Genomic DNA, 17,120 nt, shown 5'->3' with positions numbered 1-17,120 from the left:
GTTGATGTATTTTCAGAAAAAAATACAGATTATACAGAATCCTATTAAGCCTAGAAACACCTACATTCTGAAATGAGCAATCACTAAGGTTTAGGTAAAGAGATAAATAATTTCATGCCCTGTGCTCCAAGGCTGTTAACTTTTATCCAGAGTAGAAGCCAGTCATTCCAACAACATAATACTCTGATTTGCACTTGTCGACAATTAGATTTATTTTTTCTGTTCATATAAAGGCATTGCTGGGCTAAATTGACCAACACAATCAACAGCGAGACTCCTATCCTCTCATCCTTTATTAATTCTAAAGAGCTTTCTTTATGTTAAAGGAACTTTTAAAACTTGTGGTTTCAGGGTTCTGGGTTCCCCCTCCTTTTTTTGGAAGAACATTGAAAGAATACACTTACCAGGTTTCTGTTGTTGGGACAGCATTCACATAAACTGGCTGAGTTTTAGATATAAATAATTTGACCATTTTCTTCCTTTACAAAAGAAAGCAAATTTTACTTTTATCTGATTATTCTTGTTTGTAGCAGTGCCTGAGGGAGGGGGGAATGCCAAATAGCAACCAGATTTATGTTGCCATGATAGGAGAGTAGGTTTTAAAAAAAAAAGTTTTAACATACTGCTAAAATGCAAATTATACAGAAGTTTGAATTCAGGAAACAAAGAGATTATTGTAGATGCACAACAGTTGCATCTAAAAAGAATCAAATGTTTTATTACAGATGTTTGCAATCGAGGAAGATCAAATAAGAGGTGACACATTGTATATCTTGTTATTTTTAAGCTGTATTCTTTGTTTATAAACACTAAAGACATTACAACCCACACAAAGTGTTTAAGTACATACTTGTTTGGTGTGCATTGGCCTAACATTTAATATATTTGTACAGTTCACACATCTCCAGTTGTTTCAAACTTCCCCCCCCCCCCAAAAAAAAAAATAATGTGTTGAACAGTATTCTCAAATCAAGAAAATAAAACCATATCTTCATGTTAGTGTTCAGGAAATTAAAGAGAGGATGGGAAAGCAGCAAGGAAATCCCATCGTCTGTAAATTCATAATAATATAGCAATAGTCAGGACAGGATCAAAGCCAATACTCCGAGAAGGAAGTTAACATACTACAAAAATTTCACATTCTCTCCCCCACCCCTTCACACCGTCCTCTAGGAGTGTTTGATTTGACTTAAGCCTTTGCCTTAATTTTCTTTATTATGGAAACAAAATCGGCTCAAATTCCAGCCTGCCTGCTCAACGTTGTTGCGGATCAGGCCGTGAGTGTACACACAGCACTGAGTTACAATTTGCCGCTGTTTCTCATTCAAGCTGTTCCCCGTTCACCTCCTAAGAACGAGCACTAGGAGGAATAGAAGAACCTTAAGGGGAATCCAGGACCAGCTGCAATCTGACACCTTTTATCGCTGATTGGCTACATTGTATAGCTCCGCCTCAATTGCCGGGGCGATTCGTTGCTTAGCCGAACCTCGAGCATCTGGGATTCAGCTTTCTCTTAGGTTGGGCTTGGGTGCCAATCATTTTGATAGACGGGCAGCGCTCCGTGCTCTAGTCCTGCCCCTTCCCCCCTCCTCCCCCCGCGCCTATTGATATTATTGGAGTGTGGAGCAAGCGGCCGATCTGCAGTCGGAGACTCGCAGGCAGCAAATGCAGAGAGAAAAGCGATAAGAGAAGGGACGAAGACAGGCGGCGAGAGCTCTCTATGCAAGAGCACTGCGAAATAAAACACATTGCAGAACAAGCCCTTTAATACCCACCGAGTGGCAGCAGCGGGAGCAGCGGCAACGATCGTACAGTTTCTTTCTGAATATATATGTAAATAGATATATTTAAAAACCTCAAGCTCATGCACCACCATGGTTTTCCAAACTAGGTTCCCTTCTTGGATTATGTTATGTTGCATCTGGCTGCTTCGCTTTGCACACACGGGGGAGGCACAGGCTGCAAAAGAAGGTAAGGTGATGCCGAAGTCAAAGTTTATCTCTCGCTTTCTCGGTGGTCAGGGCTTTTTAGAGTGTTTTGCAAGATGCAAAGTGCATGCAGCCTTCTCTCTCTCTCTCCCCCCTTCTTTAACCCAGCAAAGATTAAAAGAGAGCGGTTAGCACCCGCATCCCGGTGCTGAGGGACTCCGTCTACTTCCGACTGGAGTGAATGGGTACCGATTCATTGATCAGGCTGGATCGCGCCTTAGTTGTGTATGTGTCTGAAATTTCCGGCAAGGATTTAGTATTTCCAAGACACTGCTCGGGATGCAAACCCCTTCAGCCTATATATGTAATGTGTGTGTATGTCTGCGTGTGTTTGCGGGGCGGCGAGGGGGGGGGGGGAGGAGTTCTTCCATCACGACTAGGTTGCCATTTAACACAGTCACTGATAGCGAGTAGTGCAATCCCCCTTCGCCTCTTTCCCCAGAGAAATACTTCATCCGTGATGAGGCTGCTGGAGTTTGGGGGAATGAAACTCCCACTCCAGGACTACAGTGGAGTTTGGTGACAGAGGATGCACCCAAGGGGCTTCTTCTTCTCCCCCTTGGTGGGCGCGGGGGGGGGGGAGATTTCTGGTTAGCCATCCATGGCATCTCTAAAACAGCTAATAAATGAAGTCCACTTGTTCGTATCGTACTGGCGGTGTGCTCTGCAGCTCTACAAGAGCGTCCATCAGCCTGAAAGCACGAAGCGGATCAGAGGACGCTCGTGTACAAACTAGCGGCAACATCACACATATGTGGCACGCCGCGTTTGTGTGTATACGGGGAGCATGTCTGTAGGGAATGCACACAACACATCGACGTGCATACCTATGCAGAAGGCAGTCGCCTGTCTAAAGCTCCCGCCGTGCGAGCGGAGGTAGCACTTCACCGACATTTCCCCCCCCCGAATGGCGAGCAGAGCTTTAAAAAAATCCCATCAATCCAGGAAACACTGAAAACACCATTAATATTCAAGGAACCGCACGAGTCATGAATGACATCTCTTTCCGTGCTTTGGAGGGGAATCTATGCTGCTACTTAAAGGGATGCAATAATTTTTCCTGAGGGAGGTGATTCCATCGCCCCCCCCATACATCAGGAACACCCCCCCCCCCAATTTATTGGCATAAGTCAAAATACATTTTTGACCCAATAGGCAGAACCGGACGAGGGGGGGTGGGTTACTCTCGCATTAAAATGCCCCCTGTCCCTCAATAGGAAAAGGGAGGGAAAACAAGAGCCCTCTCAAGTCAGGGTTGAAAAGTTTATCTGCAAGACTACTGAACAGGATGGTGGGAGGCTGAAAGAGGGAGGCGACAGGCAGCAAAGCCTAACTGCGAGAGGGCGAAATCTGGGATGGAAAGCTGCCCGCCTATTCCATGCATTACCCTTATGGAGGCTGTAGGCTTGTGTGCCTCTGTGGGGGAAAGGGAGAGAGAGGCGGCCCGAAGTAACCGGGCCTCGGTGACTTTCGAGTATCTTCCTGCTTATCTCCAATCGCGTAGCAATTCGTGGATTGGCTTTTCGGTTGATTTGAGCTGCTAGAAAGAGGGACGCCGTGCGTGTGCTTGTAGTAGATGTGTCTATCGTGATCTCTTTCTCTTAAACCTGAGACATAGGCTCAAGAAAGTGTTTCCCAAAGTAACTTTTGAAAGAGCGCCCCCCCTCCCTCGGGAAGAAACAGGAGACCCCTTTTGCAACCCATGCGCGCATTCTTTCTGCTGCAGAAGAAAAACACGGGGGCAAAAGGTGGTGGGGTTTCGTGTTGGCGTTTTTTGTTTTTTTTACAAAGGTAAGACACGGCGAAGCAGAATGCACATCTGTGTGAGGAGGGCGTTCAGAAAGGGAAACCTAGGCAGCCCACTGCAATTGGAACCGACATAGGAAATTGCTTGAAACGGGGCGTGTGTGCGTGTGTATATGCGTTGAGGTTGGGGAGGGGGGGAGAGAGAATTCAGGGTCCCTTTAGGCCAGTGAACGATGTTTTCGTCGTGACTCAAAACGAAGCCCACCGGCCAAGCTGATGCCGCTCGGGAAACAGCTTTGGGCTGTGCCGTGGGTGTAGTGAAGGGCTGCTGCTTAGCAAGGACGAGCGCGGGAACTGGCGACTCCCGGGGCGTCAGTCAGTCAGCGTATTCTTTAGCTGAACCGGGAAGGCTGGGGGTGTGAAGGGAGAAGAGGCTTTGGAGCGCCGCTTGCAAGCCTCAGCTGCGGAGCGGAAAGGGAGGGGAATTCCGCTCGGACGGGAGATATCTCTGTCTCTCCCACTCCACCAGCTATCCCTTGCGCCATTCTCTATAGCAGAGAGCCAGTTTGAAATATAAGGACCCCGCCGTCCGAGGAAGCCCTTTCCTCCCTCAGGTTAGGGGCAAATGGGCTCCCTGTGACATCTCTCTCCTACACCTGCATTATCCCTCTTTGCTCTCTAGGGAGCGCGTTTGTAATTTGTGCCAAGCTTTATAGTATTGGGATCTGGTTTCAGTGCCAGAAGTGAGGCCTGGGAAGGGATATGACGGGAATATGTCTTTCTGACCATGTGCAAAGTGACCTTCCCACTCCGCAGGTTGATGGGTAGTCTGTTCTCACTCATGAACCGGGCATGCCTGATCTTCTAGGGAAATGCTAGGGCTCTCGGACAGGTTTGGCCAGGGGCATTAAATAGAGCAGAAGATGTACACTAGCAAAGAAAAGGGGTTATAAAAGTGTTTGTTATATTGCAGGAAGTAGTTAAGTAGGCTTATTTTTTTTAAAAAAAAAAATGAGATGGGAGGCTGTCACCTCCCTGTAGTTGTATTTCTGAAGAGGGATTGAGGAGTTTGGAACTTTACTATCCAGAAAAACAGCACAGTAAATCAGAATGCAGTTTCCTTATTGTGCTACATTACGTTTCATTATACATTTATGGGACAAACGGTAGTTCTAAAAAGGCAAAACTCCTTTGGCATCCTAAGGACTGGCCCCCACTCATTTCATAGAATATTACATGTTTTCATAGCCTTGAGCGTGCTCCATATGAAAAGCTCTGCTGTGTCTCTTATTTTTGAAATGTTGATCTATGGGGGGTCTGATTTTGCAGGGAAGCAGACTTGGCTAATGTGTGGGCTGCAGATTTCATTACAGGGCTTTCTTGAACAGCTTCTATTTTTTTTTTTTTCATTTGCTGGGTTTATCAACCTGGCTAGTTGACGGACCTTGTTTCTTTGAAAACGGAAAGCTCTGTTTTGAGCAGTTGGCCAGAACTTCAGGACTGCCTTATGAAGTATGAATAAAGGGGTCCCTCAACACCTGTGAAAGTGTCGTTTTCTCTGCAAAACTCCTGGCTTTATTCAAAATTCAGTATTATAAGAGGATTATTCTCATATTGTAGAAAAAATGAAGTTAGAGCACACTAGAACAATTTATAGTCAGAACTTTTATAGTAACGCCATAAATGGGAAGTCTTTTCACTCTAGCTTTGAAGTACGCTTGAGCACCCTTGGAAATGTGTAGGGCAATCAAAGAAATACAGCTGCTTTTCAATAGATGCATCGATATCATCATGCAGGGGTTGTAATATGTACTTTAAAAAAAAGCTAAAGTTATCAGCATGGCCTTTAATTAGCTACTCAGTACACAGCACTATATCAACTCCTAGTTAGGTACTATTAATAGCCAAAATCCCTTAGGTGCCTGAATTAATTAATTAAATCATTAAAAGACAAGTTAAGCTATTTAAAGTTTGACAGATTCTGGTCTTCTTCAATGAGAAGCTTCAAGACAGTATGGTACAGAAGTCATTGTTCCTCAGTGTGTTTAAGACTAACAGTGAAAATGCACTTGGGGATAGGTCATACTGAAATCAGTGGAATTTACTTCTGAGTAAATGGCTTAGACTGTAAGGCTACACTCTGAAGTAAATATTGCATTGAAATCAGTGGGACTTGCTCCAATTAACATGGATGGCAATTGACTATAAGGTTAGCTGGTGTTCAAAGACTTTTGATGCCTGTTTGCAAAGTTCTAAAAGTTTTGTTTTTTCATTGTGAGGGCATGCAACCTTGTTTTAAGAGTTGTACATGCTGGTAAATTGTACATGCAGTACTGGTCTGCTAAGCACTCTCTGGATTTCAAAGGAATTAATTAATAAGGTACTGTGTAATAGGAATTTAGGATGTACGTAGATTTATACCAATAGGTTATTTTAAATTGAAAGGTATTTTCCTTTTGCTAAAATATACAGTAAATTAGAATAGGTGGTTGGTGCTAAAATTTGTAGGTGCTTAGATATTCATATTAGTGCTTAAAATGGAATACTGTTTGGAAAACGACTCAAGAAATCATTAACTTGAACTGTTTACAGTTTCATATTAAGTAGTACTATGCAACTGCAGTAGTATATTGGCAGCGTTTTATTACTTTATTTAACCATTGTGTTTCTACCCAGCAAAATATGAATAAAACTACCCCCATACAAACCTTTTTTTGTATTTATTACTTTGCTGGAGTGAGAATCAGAACCTGCTGTTAACAGTGTACCAGCAGATACTACCCATTTCTTTCCAATAACTATAATTTTATTACCAATTTTATTCCTGAAACATCAAAGAGTAATCTATATTTTGCTGAAGAGGGAAACAAAAAACAAACAAAAACTATTGACTTTTTAGTTTGCAGGTTGCCTCTTAGATTTTTTAAAACTATATTTCCAATATTTGTGTGTGTGTATTGCTCAGTGGTGAATTGCTAAAGTAATGTGTGTACAATTTTTGATGTTGAAAACAGTGTGTAACACTGTTTTATGAAATATTCTCATACATTTAATTGTCTAGTTCAGTCTTTGCATACATATTATTGTTTCTCATATTTCCTAAATTCCCTCTAACCAGCAGAAGTTGAAATAGTTTATTATATGTACAAAGGTAAAATGTATGGCTAAATGTACATAGGTATTCTGAATTTATATTATATACAAAATTCTTTTTTCATGAAGTAAAGATGCAACTAATACATGATACAACACGGGCTCCTTCTGTATGAAATTATTTGAATTTACCAACTGATAAAGAGTTTGCACACTTGCAGATCTATAAAGATTTGTTATTTATGCTTACAAACAAAATGTCAGTGGTCAAGAAGATACTGTATATTGTCCTTTATAAAAGTGAATGTTATGAGGAAATAATTTAAAAATATTTTTCTATTCTGTTTTTTCCTAAGATAGTTTAACATAAAGATATATTTTTTCCTCAGTAATATTGCTGGATTCTAAAGCACAACAGACAGAGTTGGAATGGATTTCTTCTCCTCCCAATGGGGTAAGTACATTATTAGCATTAAAGTACGTAATATATTTCCAAAACCAATATTCTAGTTTTTAAAATATAGCTTAGTTCTGTCCACTGATTTTAATAAGTGCTTATATCTGTGAAGTTTTTCTTAAGTGAGATGAAGCATAAGTCAAGTTAGAGCACAATTTGTAAAATAATTAGAAGCATCTTCCAAGACTCCCACTTAAATACTGTTATTATTTTATGCGGTGTAACCCAAAAGCTTTATGTTCTAATTCAAAACAATGTCACCTCTAATATGTTTATTTCTGAGAAAAGGTATTGCAGTTTGTAATCATAATTGAATTGGGAGTTTCTTTTGTAATTCAAAATTATGTTTATCATGTAATAACATTTTGTAGCATATGTAGCAACAAAATTAAAAATATAAATGGTCCCAGAACATCTAAAATAGACAGACATATACGTTACAGACAAAATACGAAAAATGTTTATGCATTAATCAAACTTTTGACTCACTGTGTACGTCTGAATCCTGTATTAGTGGTCACCAAAAGCAGCAATCTACATATTTAACTTTCACTGCATTTTCAATAAACTCATCCAGTATATCTTGACACTGCACTAACAGTGTCACTATTGCAGTCAGGCTAAGGACCCATTCAGATCATGCCAAATAATTATGGCTGTCACATATCTTTAGTCTAATAACATTATGAGAGGACAAATTATGATCTGTACAAACCAGTACTTTTAACAGGGTTCAAAGACTCTGTCTCTTAGCCTGAAATGGATAACCATTTCAAATAAAATAAGTGTTCCGTAAATACTTCACCAGATAACTCTGATTAATTTCAATGGGATTTGTGCTGCCACAGCACTTTGAGAACTGTGTTGGCCAATGCCCATCATTTAGAGTAGATCTAACTCATGCAGGTAGTCTTTTAATGTATGTGAACAAAGGTTTGCAGAACAAGCCTTTAATCCAAAGCTTATAAGGAAATCTGGAACCAAAAGACCGTGAACTGCAAGTGTGGATACAAAAGTGTAACAAATCCTATAAATGAAGAATGAAAACCTGAAAGTGTCTTAGCATAAAAGGCAATAATGTAAAATCAGCCCAAGCACAGAATGGAAGTGAATCAAAAGCTTTCAGAACATATGGAATGTAAGCTAACTGCTTAAGACTGGCAATAACTTTAGCATTAGTATTTTTTGTTGATGAAAGGTTTTTAAGAGAAGTATTAGAAAGTGGATCACAGTCCATCTATGAATGGACATGCCATATTATTAGAAAGAAAAAAACAGCTATGTTAATGAAAGGTTATAGGGCTATAATTGAATTATGGATAGTTGTGTAAAAATACGTTAGCAAGGTTAAAATACTGATTCTAAGGGGAAAAAACATTATTACCATGATTCTTAATAAAATAAATTGTGAAAAATATAAAGTAATTTAGTACAATGGAAAAATTCAGCAATCTCATTTGTATAAAGCATGTTACTTACAAGTTATTACAACACTCAGAATAATGAAATCCCCAGGACTTAATAGGGATATTGGTTTCTTAACTCAATACATATGCCCATCTCATTCAGCCCTTACATTTGTATTCTCACCAATCCCCCAGAAGGGACATACATCCTCTTTATTCTATTTTATTCTTATTTGGAATAACACATTAGAATAGTAGATTGCAATGTAACATAATGAATAATAGAATGTAAAGTAATTTAGAAAGGTAGGAATATATTTCTCTGGTCTGGGGACAAGGGAAATAATTCTAAACAGCCTGTCGCCCCATATCAAAGAAGAAGATGCTGTAAGGTTGCTTCCATGCTTGAGAGGAGTTGGATGGAGCATAATGGCAGGGTCTCAGTTAATTACTCTTAGCATTGCACATTTAAGGATACAGCTGCCTATCAATCTCCAATTTTGACATATTTATTTCCTTCATTATGTTTTCCCCCTGAATTAAACACAAACAAATGGTAATCATATAAACTAAGCTTGTTATTCCTGTTTGGTCATTGAATCTGTTAAACATCTTTATTATGCTGTATACTAATTTACTGTTCACCCTCTACCTATATGTATGGAGTGGTAATTTCCAGTTTACTGTATCTGGAGAAGTGTGCATGCGCACAAAGTCTTGTCATGCATACACAATAAAATTTTCTTGGTCTTAAAGATGATACTGAACTCAAACTTCATTTTGAATAGAGCATGTTCAAAAAAATAAGAGAGGGAAAATAGAATAAAATGCTTGAGACAAATATGGCATTGTATGGAGTCAACATAATGCGCTGGTAACATAGATCCAGGGCTTTTTTCTCCGGGGAAATACAGCACTTTCTTGGTGAAAATAAAATTCTAAAAAAAAGTTTAAAAGTTCATGATGGGCACCTGTGTGTTTCTCTTTCATTTCCCTCTTGAGAGTTCCAGGATCTATTTCTCTAGGGAAAAAAGCCCTGCATGGATCCTAAACAGAATAGAAGTAGGCAAAGTATGACCCTTATCTAGTGTAGCAAAGAACTCTCAATGTCCTGAACAGCCTCATGTTCCTTCCATGTGGCATCTTTCCCATGACTCGATTGTTCCAGGATGGCTTATGTTTTGGCAAGCTAGTCGATGTGATCCACTGGCCTGTTGTGTATCTGTGGTATGAAAGGAAGACGGGCAGCACCTGCATTCATTGCGTAAGCATTGTAGTTGCAGTCTTAGCAAAAGGATTAAGAATATATTTTCAAACATTTTAAAGAGAAGTGGGCAGTCTTTGAGGAATAAGCTAATTGAGGGCTGGTGCTGAAGCTTGTGAAATGTAACTACAAAAGTCTTATTCACACATGCCTCAACGAGCCATTAATACATCCCTGCCCCATATACAATATTTCTGTGATTTGTGGTAGTAGTTATAAGTATATCTCATTTTGAAATTTTATATCTGAAGATGGTTCCCTACCTTGTGCTAGTGGCAGGGAGCAATTCCTATTGTCTTTTATCTGTAGTCACTGCTTAGGTTCCAACTTGCAGGCACTTAAAGATGATTGTAGCAGTTGCAGCTTGGTGTTCAAATCAAGGGATGAAATTATTCGTATGAAGCTGTTACATCCTCAAACCTGAATGCATTTTCAGTATAGGAATGCCTTTGAGGTGTGTTTTTTTTTGTAATTCCTAATAATATTTTCACCATCATAATGAGAATATTCGGGGATGACTTTTGTAAAAAGATAAAGGTAGTCCCCGGTGCACCAGTCATTTTTCGACTCTGGGATGACGTTGCTTTCACAGTGTTTTCATGGCAGACTTTTTACGGGGTGGTTTGCCATTGCCTTCCCCAGTCATCCACATTTTTCCCCCAGCATGCTGGGTACTCATTCTACTGACCTCGGAAGGATGGAAGGCTGAGTCAACCTGGAGTCGCTACCCGAACCAGCTTCATCTGGGATCGAACTCAGGTTGTGAGCAGAGCTCTCCGACTGCAGCACTGTAGCTTTACCACTCTGTGCCACGGGGTTCTTCTGACTTTTGTAAGCAATACCAAATACTTGAGGACTTCCCATATTAATTACGTAGACAACTTGGCCTATTTATCAATTTAGATGGATTTATATAGGTTCATTTCTGTCAGCTCTCACTTTGTACACTTAAATATAGGTGTATTATCATCCTGTTGTTGAGTAAGCTGTGTAGTTTCTGACCAACTTTTGTTCGGTTATAGAAGATTTTAGTATCAAATCTGATCTACTGTTTGATTTTAGTATCAAATAGTAGATCAGAAAATGGATCGCTCTGATATCACTGCATTTTGTTTCATTCTGCATTTTATAGTACTTTTGTGCTTTTGCAGTAATCATATCTAAAAGGAGTAGTACAAATTTCCCTATTTTGCTTATGTAAACCGTGTTTTCAGTCTAGCAAGATGCAACCTAATACGTTTGTTTGATCAGGTACACTAGATTTGCAAGGGGAAGAGGCAGTAGCTTAGAATATTTCCTCTATTCAAAATACTCAGCTGTGGTTTCTAGTGTCTTTGCTAAAGCGTTTTGGTACCAAGGTTGGAGAGCTACTGCCAGTCAGAATCAGCAGTGCTATGGTAGAATGACCAGTAGTCTGAATGTGTGTTTAAGGTAGCTTTGTATGTTCAACAGAATAGTTTTTCCTTAAAAAAATGTTTTCCAATGAGCAATTAGCCCAAGTCATTGAAATAACATTCAATATATTAAGTTAATATAATCATACCATGCGTATTGTAACACATTCTGCAGTACTTTGAAATTTCATTTTTATATTTACAATTGCTGTGCATTTTAACATCTACAGCTATAATATATTTTGCGGTAGTAAGTTCCAGCACCAGTACATCACTGTCTGGTTTTCTTGGAACAGTGGACTGACACTAAAATAATCTCATTTGCTGTCAAGTACTAGTGATCTTGTTAAGCTAGCCTACCATGTATAATTAATAGTGAAACAACAGTTGAGGACCTATGCGGATGTTAACACTGGGTGATTTCTCAGCCATGGGTAAGAAATCAAAAGCAGGCTGCAGGATTACTCTCTAAATTCCTTTCTTCTCATCACCATTCTGGCAACCCTAGTTGAGAGGGTTGAATGATTAATCACTGATGCTGATATAAAATTAGCTGCAGTTATATAACCAGTAAGCAAATTCAGTCCACAGAGAGAAAGGCCTGGGGTTTGTGTGAGGGAAGCATATGACCTAGTACTGCGGTACTGATCACTTCCGCTATCTCTGCTGTGGTCATGAGCAGTGCATTGATATAATATACTGAGTATTCTGGTCCTATCTTGATCTGTGTTTCACTACTTGCTGATAGGCTTGCCAATCCCCAGGTCCCAGCGGGGGTTCTCCTGCTTTCTCAGGCTCCTTCCCACCCCCAGTCAACTGGTCGGCAGGGAGAAGCCCCATCCCCACAGCCACAATGTGACTTTCCACCTCCAGAGGCTTCAGTCTCCGATTGAAAGGCTTCCTCTTGGGGTGGTGTGTCTGTGTTACTTGGAAGAAGTTGGCAGCAACTCATGAATAGAGACGACAGTCCCTCGCTTCAGAGTCGCCAGAAATGGTGGGTAGGGTGGGAAATGTCTGCTGGGCACTTCATTATTTCCTATGTGGAGATCAATTCTCATAGGGTATAATGGGGAATTGATTTGGAGGTATCGGGGGCTCTGGGAGGCTGTGTTTTGAGATAGAGGCACCAAATTTTCAGTATAGTATCTAGTGCCTTTCCCCAAAATACCCCCCAAGTTTCAAAACGATTGGACTAGGGGGTCCAATTCTATGAGCCCCAAAAGAAGGTGCCCCTATCTTTCATTATTTCCTATGGAAGGAAGGCATTTAAAAAGGTGTACTGTCCCTTTAAATGCGATGGCAAGAACTCCCTTGGAGTTCAGTTATGCTTGTCATACCCTTGCTCCTGGCTCCTCCCCCAATGTCTCCTGGCTCCACCCCGAAAGTCCCCAGATATTTCTTGAATTGGACTTGGCAACCCTACTTGCTGAACACTGAGTTTATCAGTTATCTCACTGATTTTTCTGGTGTTGTTGGTGTAGATTTAGTGGGTTTCCCAAGTCATAGCAGACTATTTTTAATTCTGCTAAACTGAATCTTTGATGCACATGGCCAAGCTTTCAAACATTTAATTTTAAATATTTATCATTTTCAGAAAAAAAATGTAATTTCTGATGTAAAGATAGGCAAAGTATGATTCCAGTTATTCCTTTGTTTAATGTGAAATACAGCCCTGTCTCATCTGATGTAAATTATTACACTGCTTTTTGGAGAAGAAAAGAGTGAATTCACATTATCAACAATTACAAAGTGCTAAATTATTGTAACCACATGAAATGGAAATTGTTTCCTAGCACCACAGACATGTGGTGTACTCATTAGTAGCATATCATGTGATATATCCCACACTTGCATTGCAATCCTAAACAGAATTACTGATTTCAGTGGGCTTAGACTAGAGTAACACTGGGTTGCCCTGTGAATGTGTGAATTCATTTTCTTTATTTTTTTTACAATCAAAATATTATTTTGGGGTGTTGGTTTGGTATGACCATCCAGCTTTGTTTTGTCTTGTATTCTTACCAAGGCTCCCACACTTACAATCTAAGTGACTTTATTCCTAAACTGGAAGCCTTAGTTCATACAAATAATATCTATCATTTACTGAAATGTAGGTTATTTTAATGAAGGCAGATGAAGAACTCATGTGAGTCAGGCCTTTAGACTAAATAAAAGCAAGTAGAATGCTATTAGAATAAAAAAGTGAATACAGAACATTCTTCTCTTAATCCAAACTGCTCAACAACCATAATTAAGAAAAAGATTATTTCTATTTCTGATCATTAGAGAATAATAAATAATTGGGGGCTGAACATTTTTAAGCATTCAAAATTATATGTAAGCATTCTCACTTTCTGTTCCATATACTAATGTACACAGAAGTAGAAAACCAAGGTTACTATTGAAAAACTGACAGGTTCTAGCATTTGCTTACTAATATATATGTACTATGAGCCTTACATAGAAATGAGTTTTCTTTTTCCCATAAAGGAACTTATTCTTTGCCTGCACTAGGAATTCTCATAATAGCATAAAAAGAGCCCTGCTGGATCAGACCAGTGGTCTACCTAGTCAAGCATTGTGTTTCACACAGTGGCCAACCAGTTCCTCTGGCCAACAACATCTCATTGAGGCTGAGGCCTTCCCCATATGTTACCTCTTGGCTGTGCGAATTTAGTGTCTCTGAATGCAGAGGTTTCCGTCAGTCATCATGGCTACTAGCCATTGATAGACTCATCTTCCATGAATCTTATCACCTGTTAAAGCTATGTGGCCATCACTACATTCTTTGGCTGCAAATTCCACATTTTAATCACTCTCTGTGTTAAGTAATATTTCTTTTTGTCCATCTCCACGGTACACATTGAACATTTCCTTTTCACAGGAAGCTCATAGAATCATAGAGTTGGAAGGGGCCTCCAGGATCATCTAGGCCAAACCCCTACACAATGCAGGGAGTTCATAAATACCTTTCCTCATGAGTGTTTCAGGGAAGCATCTGCACAACAGAGTGTAACTGCTGTTACTGGGATCTTTTAAAAATATATTTGTATCTTTGTGAAGGCATTTTTATACCTCATAGTTCCGATAGAATTGGAGTCCAATTACTTCAGCAGTCCCATGGACTTAGACATAATTTCTTTGTATTAGATTGATTGTGAACCTTTGGCTTTATTGAATAATATAAATCAAGCTGTGGATTTTGAACATGTGGAGCTTTCATGCACTTCACAGCGCTCTTTAAATTCTTCCCGATCAGTCTTGTAATGGTGTGTGACAAGCTGCCTTATAAAACTGAGGTAACTTTTACATGTTTCATAGGCCAGGATCCAAGTCAGTACTGGTTCTCAGTTCATGAAACAAAATTTAATCTAAGAAAAATGTTCTCTTATCTAAGGCGCATGTACAGCCTGTGGAAACAATAACAGCATTCCTGTTGGAATTGATACAAATTGCAATGAGATGGTATAACAATATCTTTGCATTTATATAGTTTTTGAGCTTTCAAAATATGCATCATTATCTTGCTTTAGGCTTTATGACATTCATCCCCATAAAGATAGGTCAGTATTATTACCCTTAAATTCCAGATTGGTTGAATCTGTGGAAGAATGACTTCCTTAAAACTATCAAATGGGTTCATGCCAGACAAGATTTAATTTGTTAATATCTTGATTTATTACTCAGTATCCTATCCACTGCAGCACACCTTTGATCTCCCCCTCTCCCAGATCTGGATCAAACTGATGATGATTCATCCTTATTTAATTGATCATATTTTTAAAGCCAAGGAAGATGAGAACATTTGATCAGTTTATCTTTTTATTGTCAACGTTTGTTTATCTAATATGATAAAAATGAACATTGCTATTTCTTTGTTTTAGTGGGAAGAAATTAGTGGACTGGATGAAAATTACACACCTATACGAACATACCAGGTATGCCAAGTCATGGAACCTAACCAAAATAACTGGCTTCGGACTAACTGGATCGCTAAAGGCAATGCACAAAGGATTTTTGTAGAACTGAAATTTACTCTAAGGGATTGTAACAGCCTTCCTGGAGTCCTGGGCACATGTAAAGAAACTTTCAACTTGCATTATTATGAAACAGACTATGACACTGGCAGGAGTATCAGAGAAAACCAGTATGTAAAAATAGATACTATTGCAGCTGATGAAAGCTTTACCCAGGGTGACCTTGGGGAGAGAAAAATGAAACTTAACACAGAGGTGAGAGAGATTGGACCTCTGTCCAAAAAAGGATTCTACCTGGCATTCCAGGATGTAGGTGCCTGTATTGCTTTGGTTTCTGTCAAAGTATATTACAAGAAGTGCTGGTCTATTATTGAGAACTTAGCTATTTTTCCAGATACTGTGACTGGCTCAGAGTTCTCTTCTCTAGTTGAAGTTCGAGGAACTTGTGTCAGCAGTGCAGAAGAGGAGGCCGAGAACTCTCCCAGAATGCACTGTAGTGCAGAGGGAGAGTGGTTAGTACCTATTGGAAAGTGTATCTGCAAAGCTGGATTCCAGCAAAAAGGGGACACATGTGAACGTAAGTAGTATAATACTTTACATATTTTCCTTCTGTAGACATTGCTTTACATTGCCTTTTTAAAAAAAATCAATGGTTGAAAATTTTGCACTATCCACTTTGATGCCATGAGCCTGGGGAAATATATGCTTCACACTTAAGCGTAAATCAGTGTTAGTCTATGCAGAATAGCTTTATGGTGTTTCTCACACACACATATATACAAAATTCAGATGAAGTTACATGATGATATTTTACATACAGATAGTATAATAAAGGTGTTCTTGCGGTTCTTATGACCATGCTTGAGAAAAACCTTAGCTTGTCAATATCTTGATGGAATCTAAGTGTTTGTTGCTTATTTATGGGAAACTACAAAATCCTTGCCTAGGAGTGTAATTTGTGACTAGCAAATGAAAAGCAACATGGGATTTAGAAGGGCTAGGAATGTGAATGTAGAGGTACCAGTATTATTGGATATCACATCCTTAGCTAGATCTGAGGTTTTCTTTTTAAAAGGTTTCATTGGATACTTAGATTTCTAAAATATGGTTATTTCATATAATCTTTCTGTAAGCTTTCATTGATGGATTTTGTGGTATTAAGGTGGTATTGACTCTGGACCTGTTGATGACTGGACAACACTGAGAAATTAGCGAATAGGAATGAATGCATTAAAAAGGGAGATGACATGGTTCTGCTAGAAATATTCAGAAGTACTTTTTTTCCCATCAGGTCTTACTCTGAAGGTTTTCTCCATTCATTTTAAACTTATTTTGTAGTTGTCTTGGAGTTGAGCAACTTGAAAAATAACAGTAATAACTTTATTTGTACTTAAATTGTAGAGATAAATAAAAGTTTAAAAACTTTTGTTGATTTAAAACAGTATTTGGTAATTATAATTCAAGTAAATTGTTAAATAGACCTCTTAATTTCAGACCTCAGTGATGTTGACAAAGGTATTAAATTGTAACTTGCGCTTGAGTGTAACTGTGTGTTCATTTGTAAGAACACTTCTCATGTCTGGCTTGCTTCCAAAGCAGCTGCTAAAAGAATATGGTATGTTGGAAGTGATCCAGTTGTTCATTTTGTAATATTTTTACTTCCCTTTTTAAAAATCATGTAAAAATTTCAAAATTTTATTCTTGATCCTTAGTGCAGGAATCTATATGAAGAGAATAGGTCCTGTTAAAGCTGTTAAGCTATTTGATTTTGGAAGAATATGCAGTGACTTAATGT

General features: G+C 39.1%; 1 protein-coding gene across 4 annotated transcripts in view; it reads left to right on the top strand.

Annotated features, from left to right (window-relative positions):
* Nucleotides 1-1,563: 1,563 nt before the first annotated feature.
* The window catches only part of EPHA7 (EPH receptor A7), a 268,727-nt gene continuing 253,170 nt past the window's right edge, over nt 1,564-17,120 (top strand). The window contains exons 1-3 of one of the 4 annotated variants that reach the window (XR_009555332.1): nt 1,564-1,971; nt 7,217-7,281; nt 15,233-15,902. Coding sequence is in view for 3 of the 4 variants with exons in the window: in XM_060237277.1 (XP_060093260.1) it covers nt 1,875-1,971; nt 7,217-7,281; nt 15,233-15,902 (832 nt within the window). In the remaining variant the exon portion in view is untranslated. The remainder of the gene's footprint in view (nt 1,972-7,216; nt 7,282-15,232; nt 15,903-17,120) is intronic. The other 3 variants (XM_060237277.1, XM_060237267.1, XM_060237288.1) reach the window with 3 other exon arrangements.

This window comes from Heteronotia binoei, chromosome 1, assembly GCF_032191835.1.
Source record: "Heteronotia binoei isolate CCM8104 ecotype False Entrance Well chromosome 1, APGP_CSIRO_Hbin_v1, whole genome shotgun sequence".
Lineage (NCBI taxonomy): Eukaryota > Metazoa > Chordata > Lepidosauria > Squamata > Gekkonidae > Heteronotia > Heteronotia binoei.
Note: the sequence above shows the minus strand (reverse complement) of the source record. Positions and strands in the feature narration are given on the sequence as shown.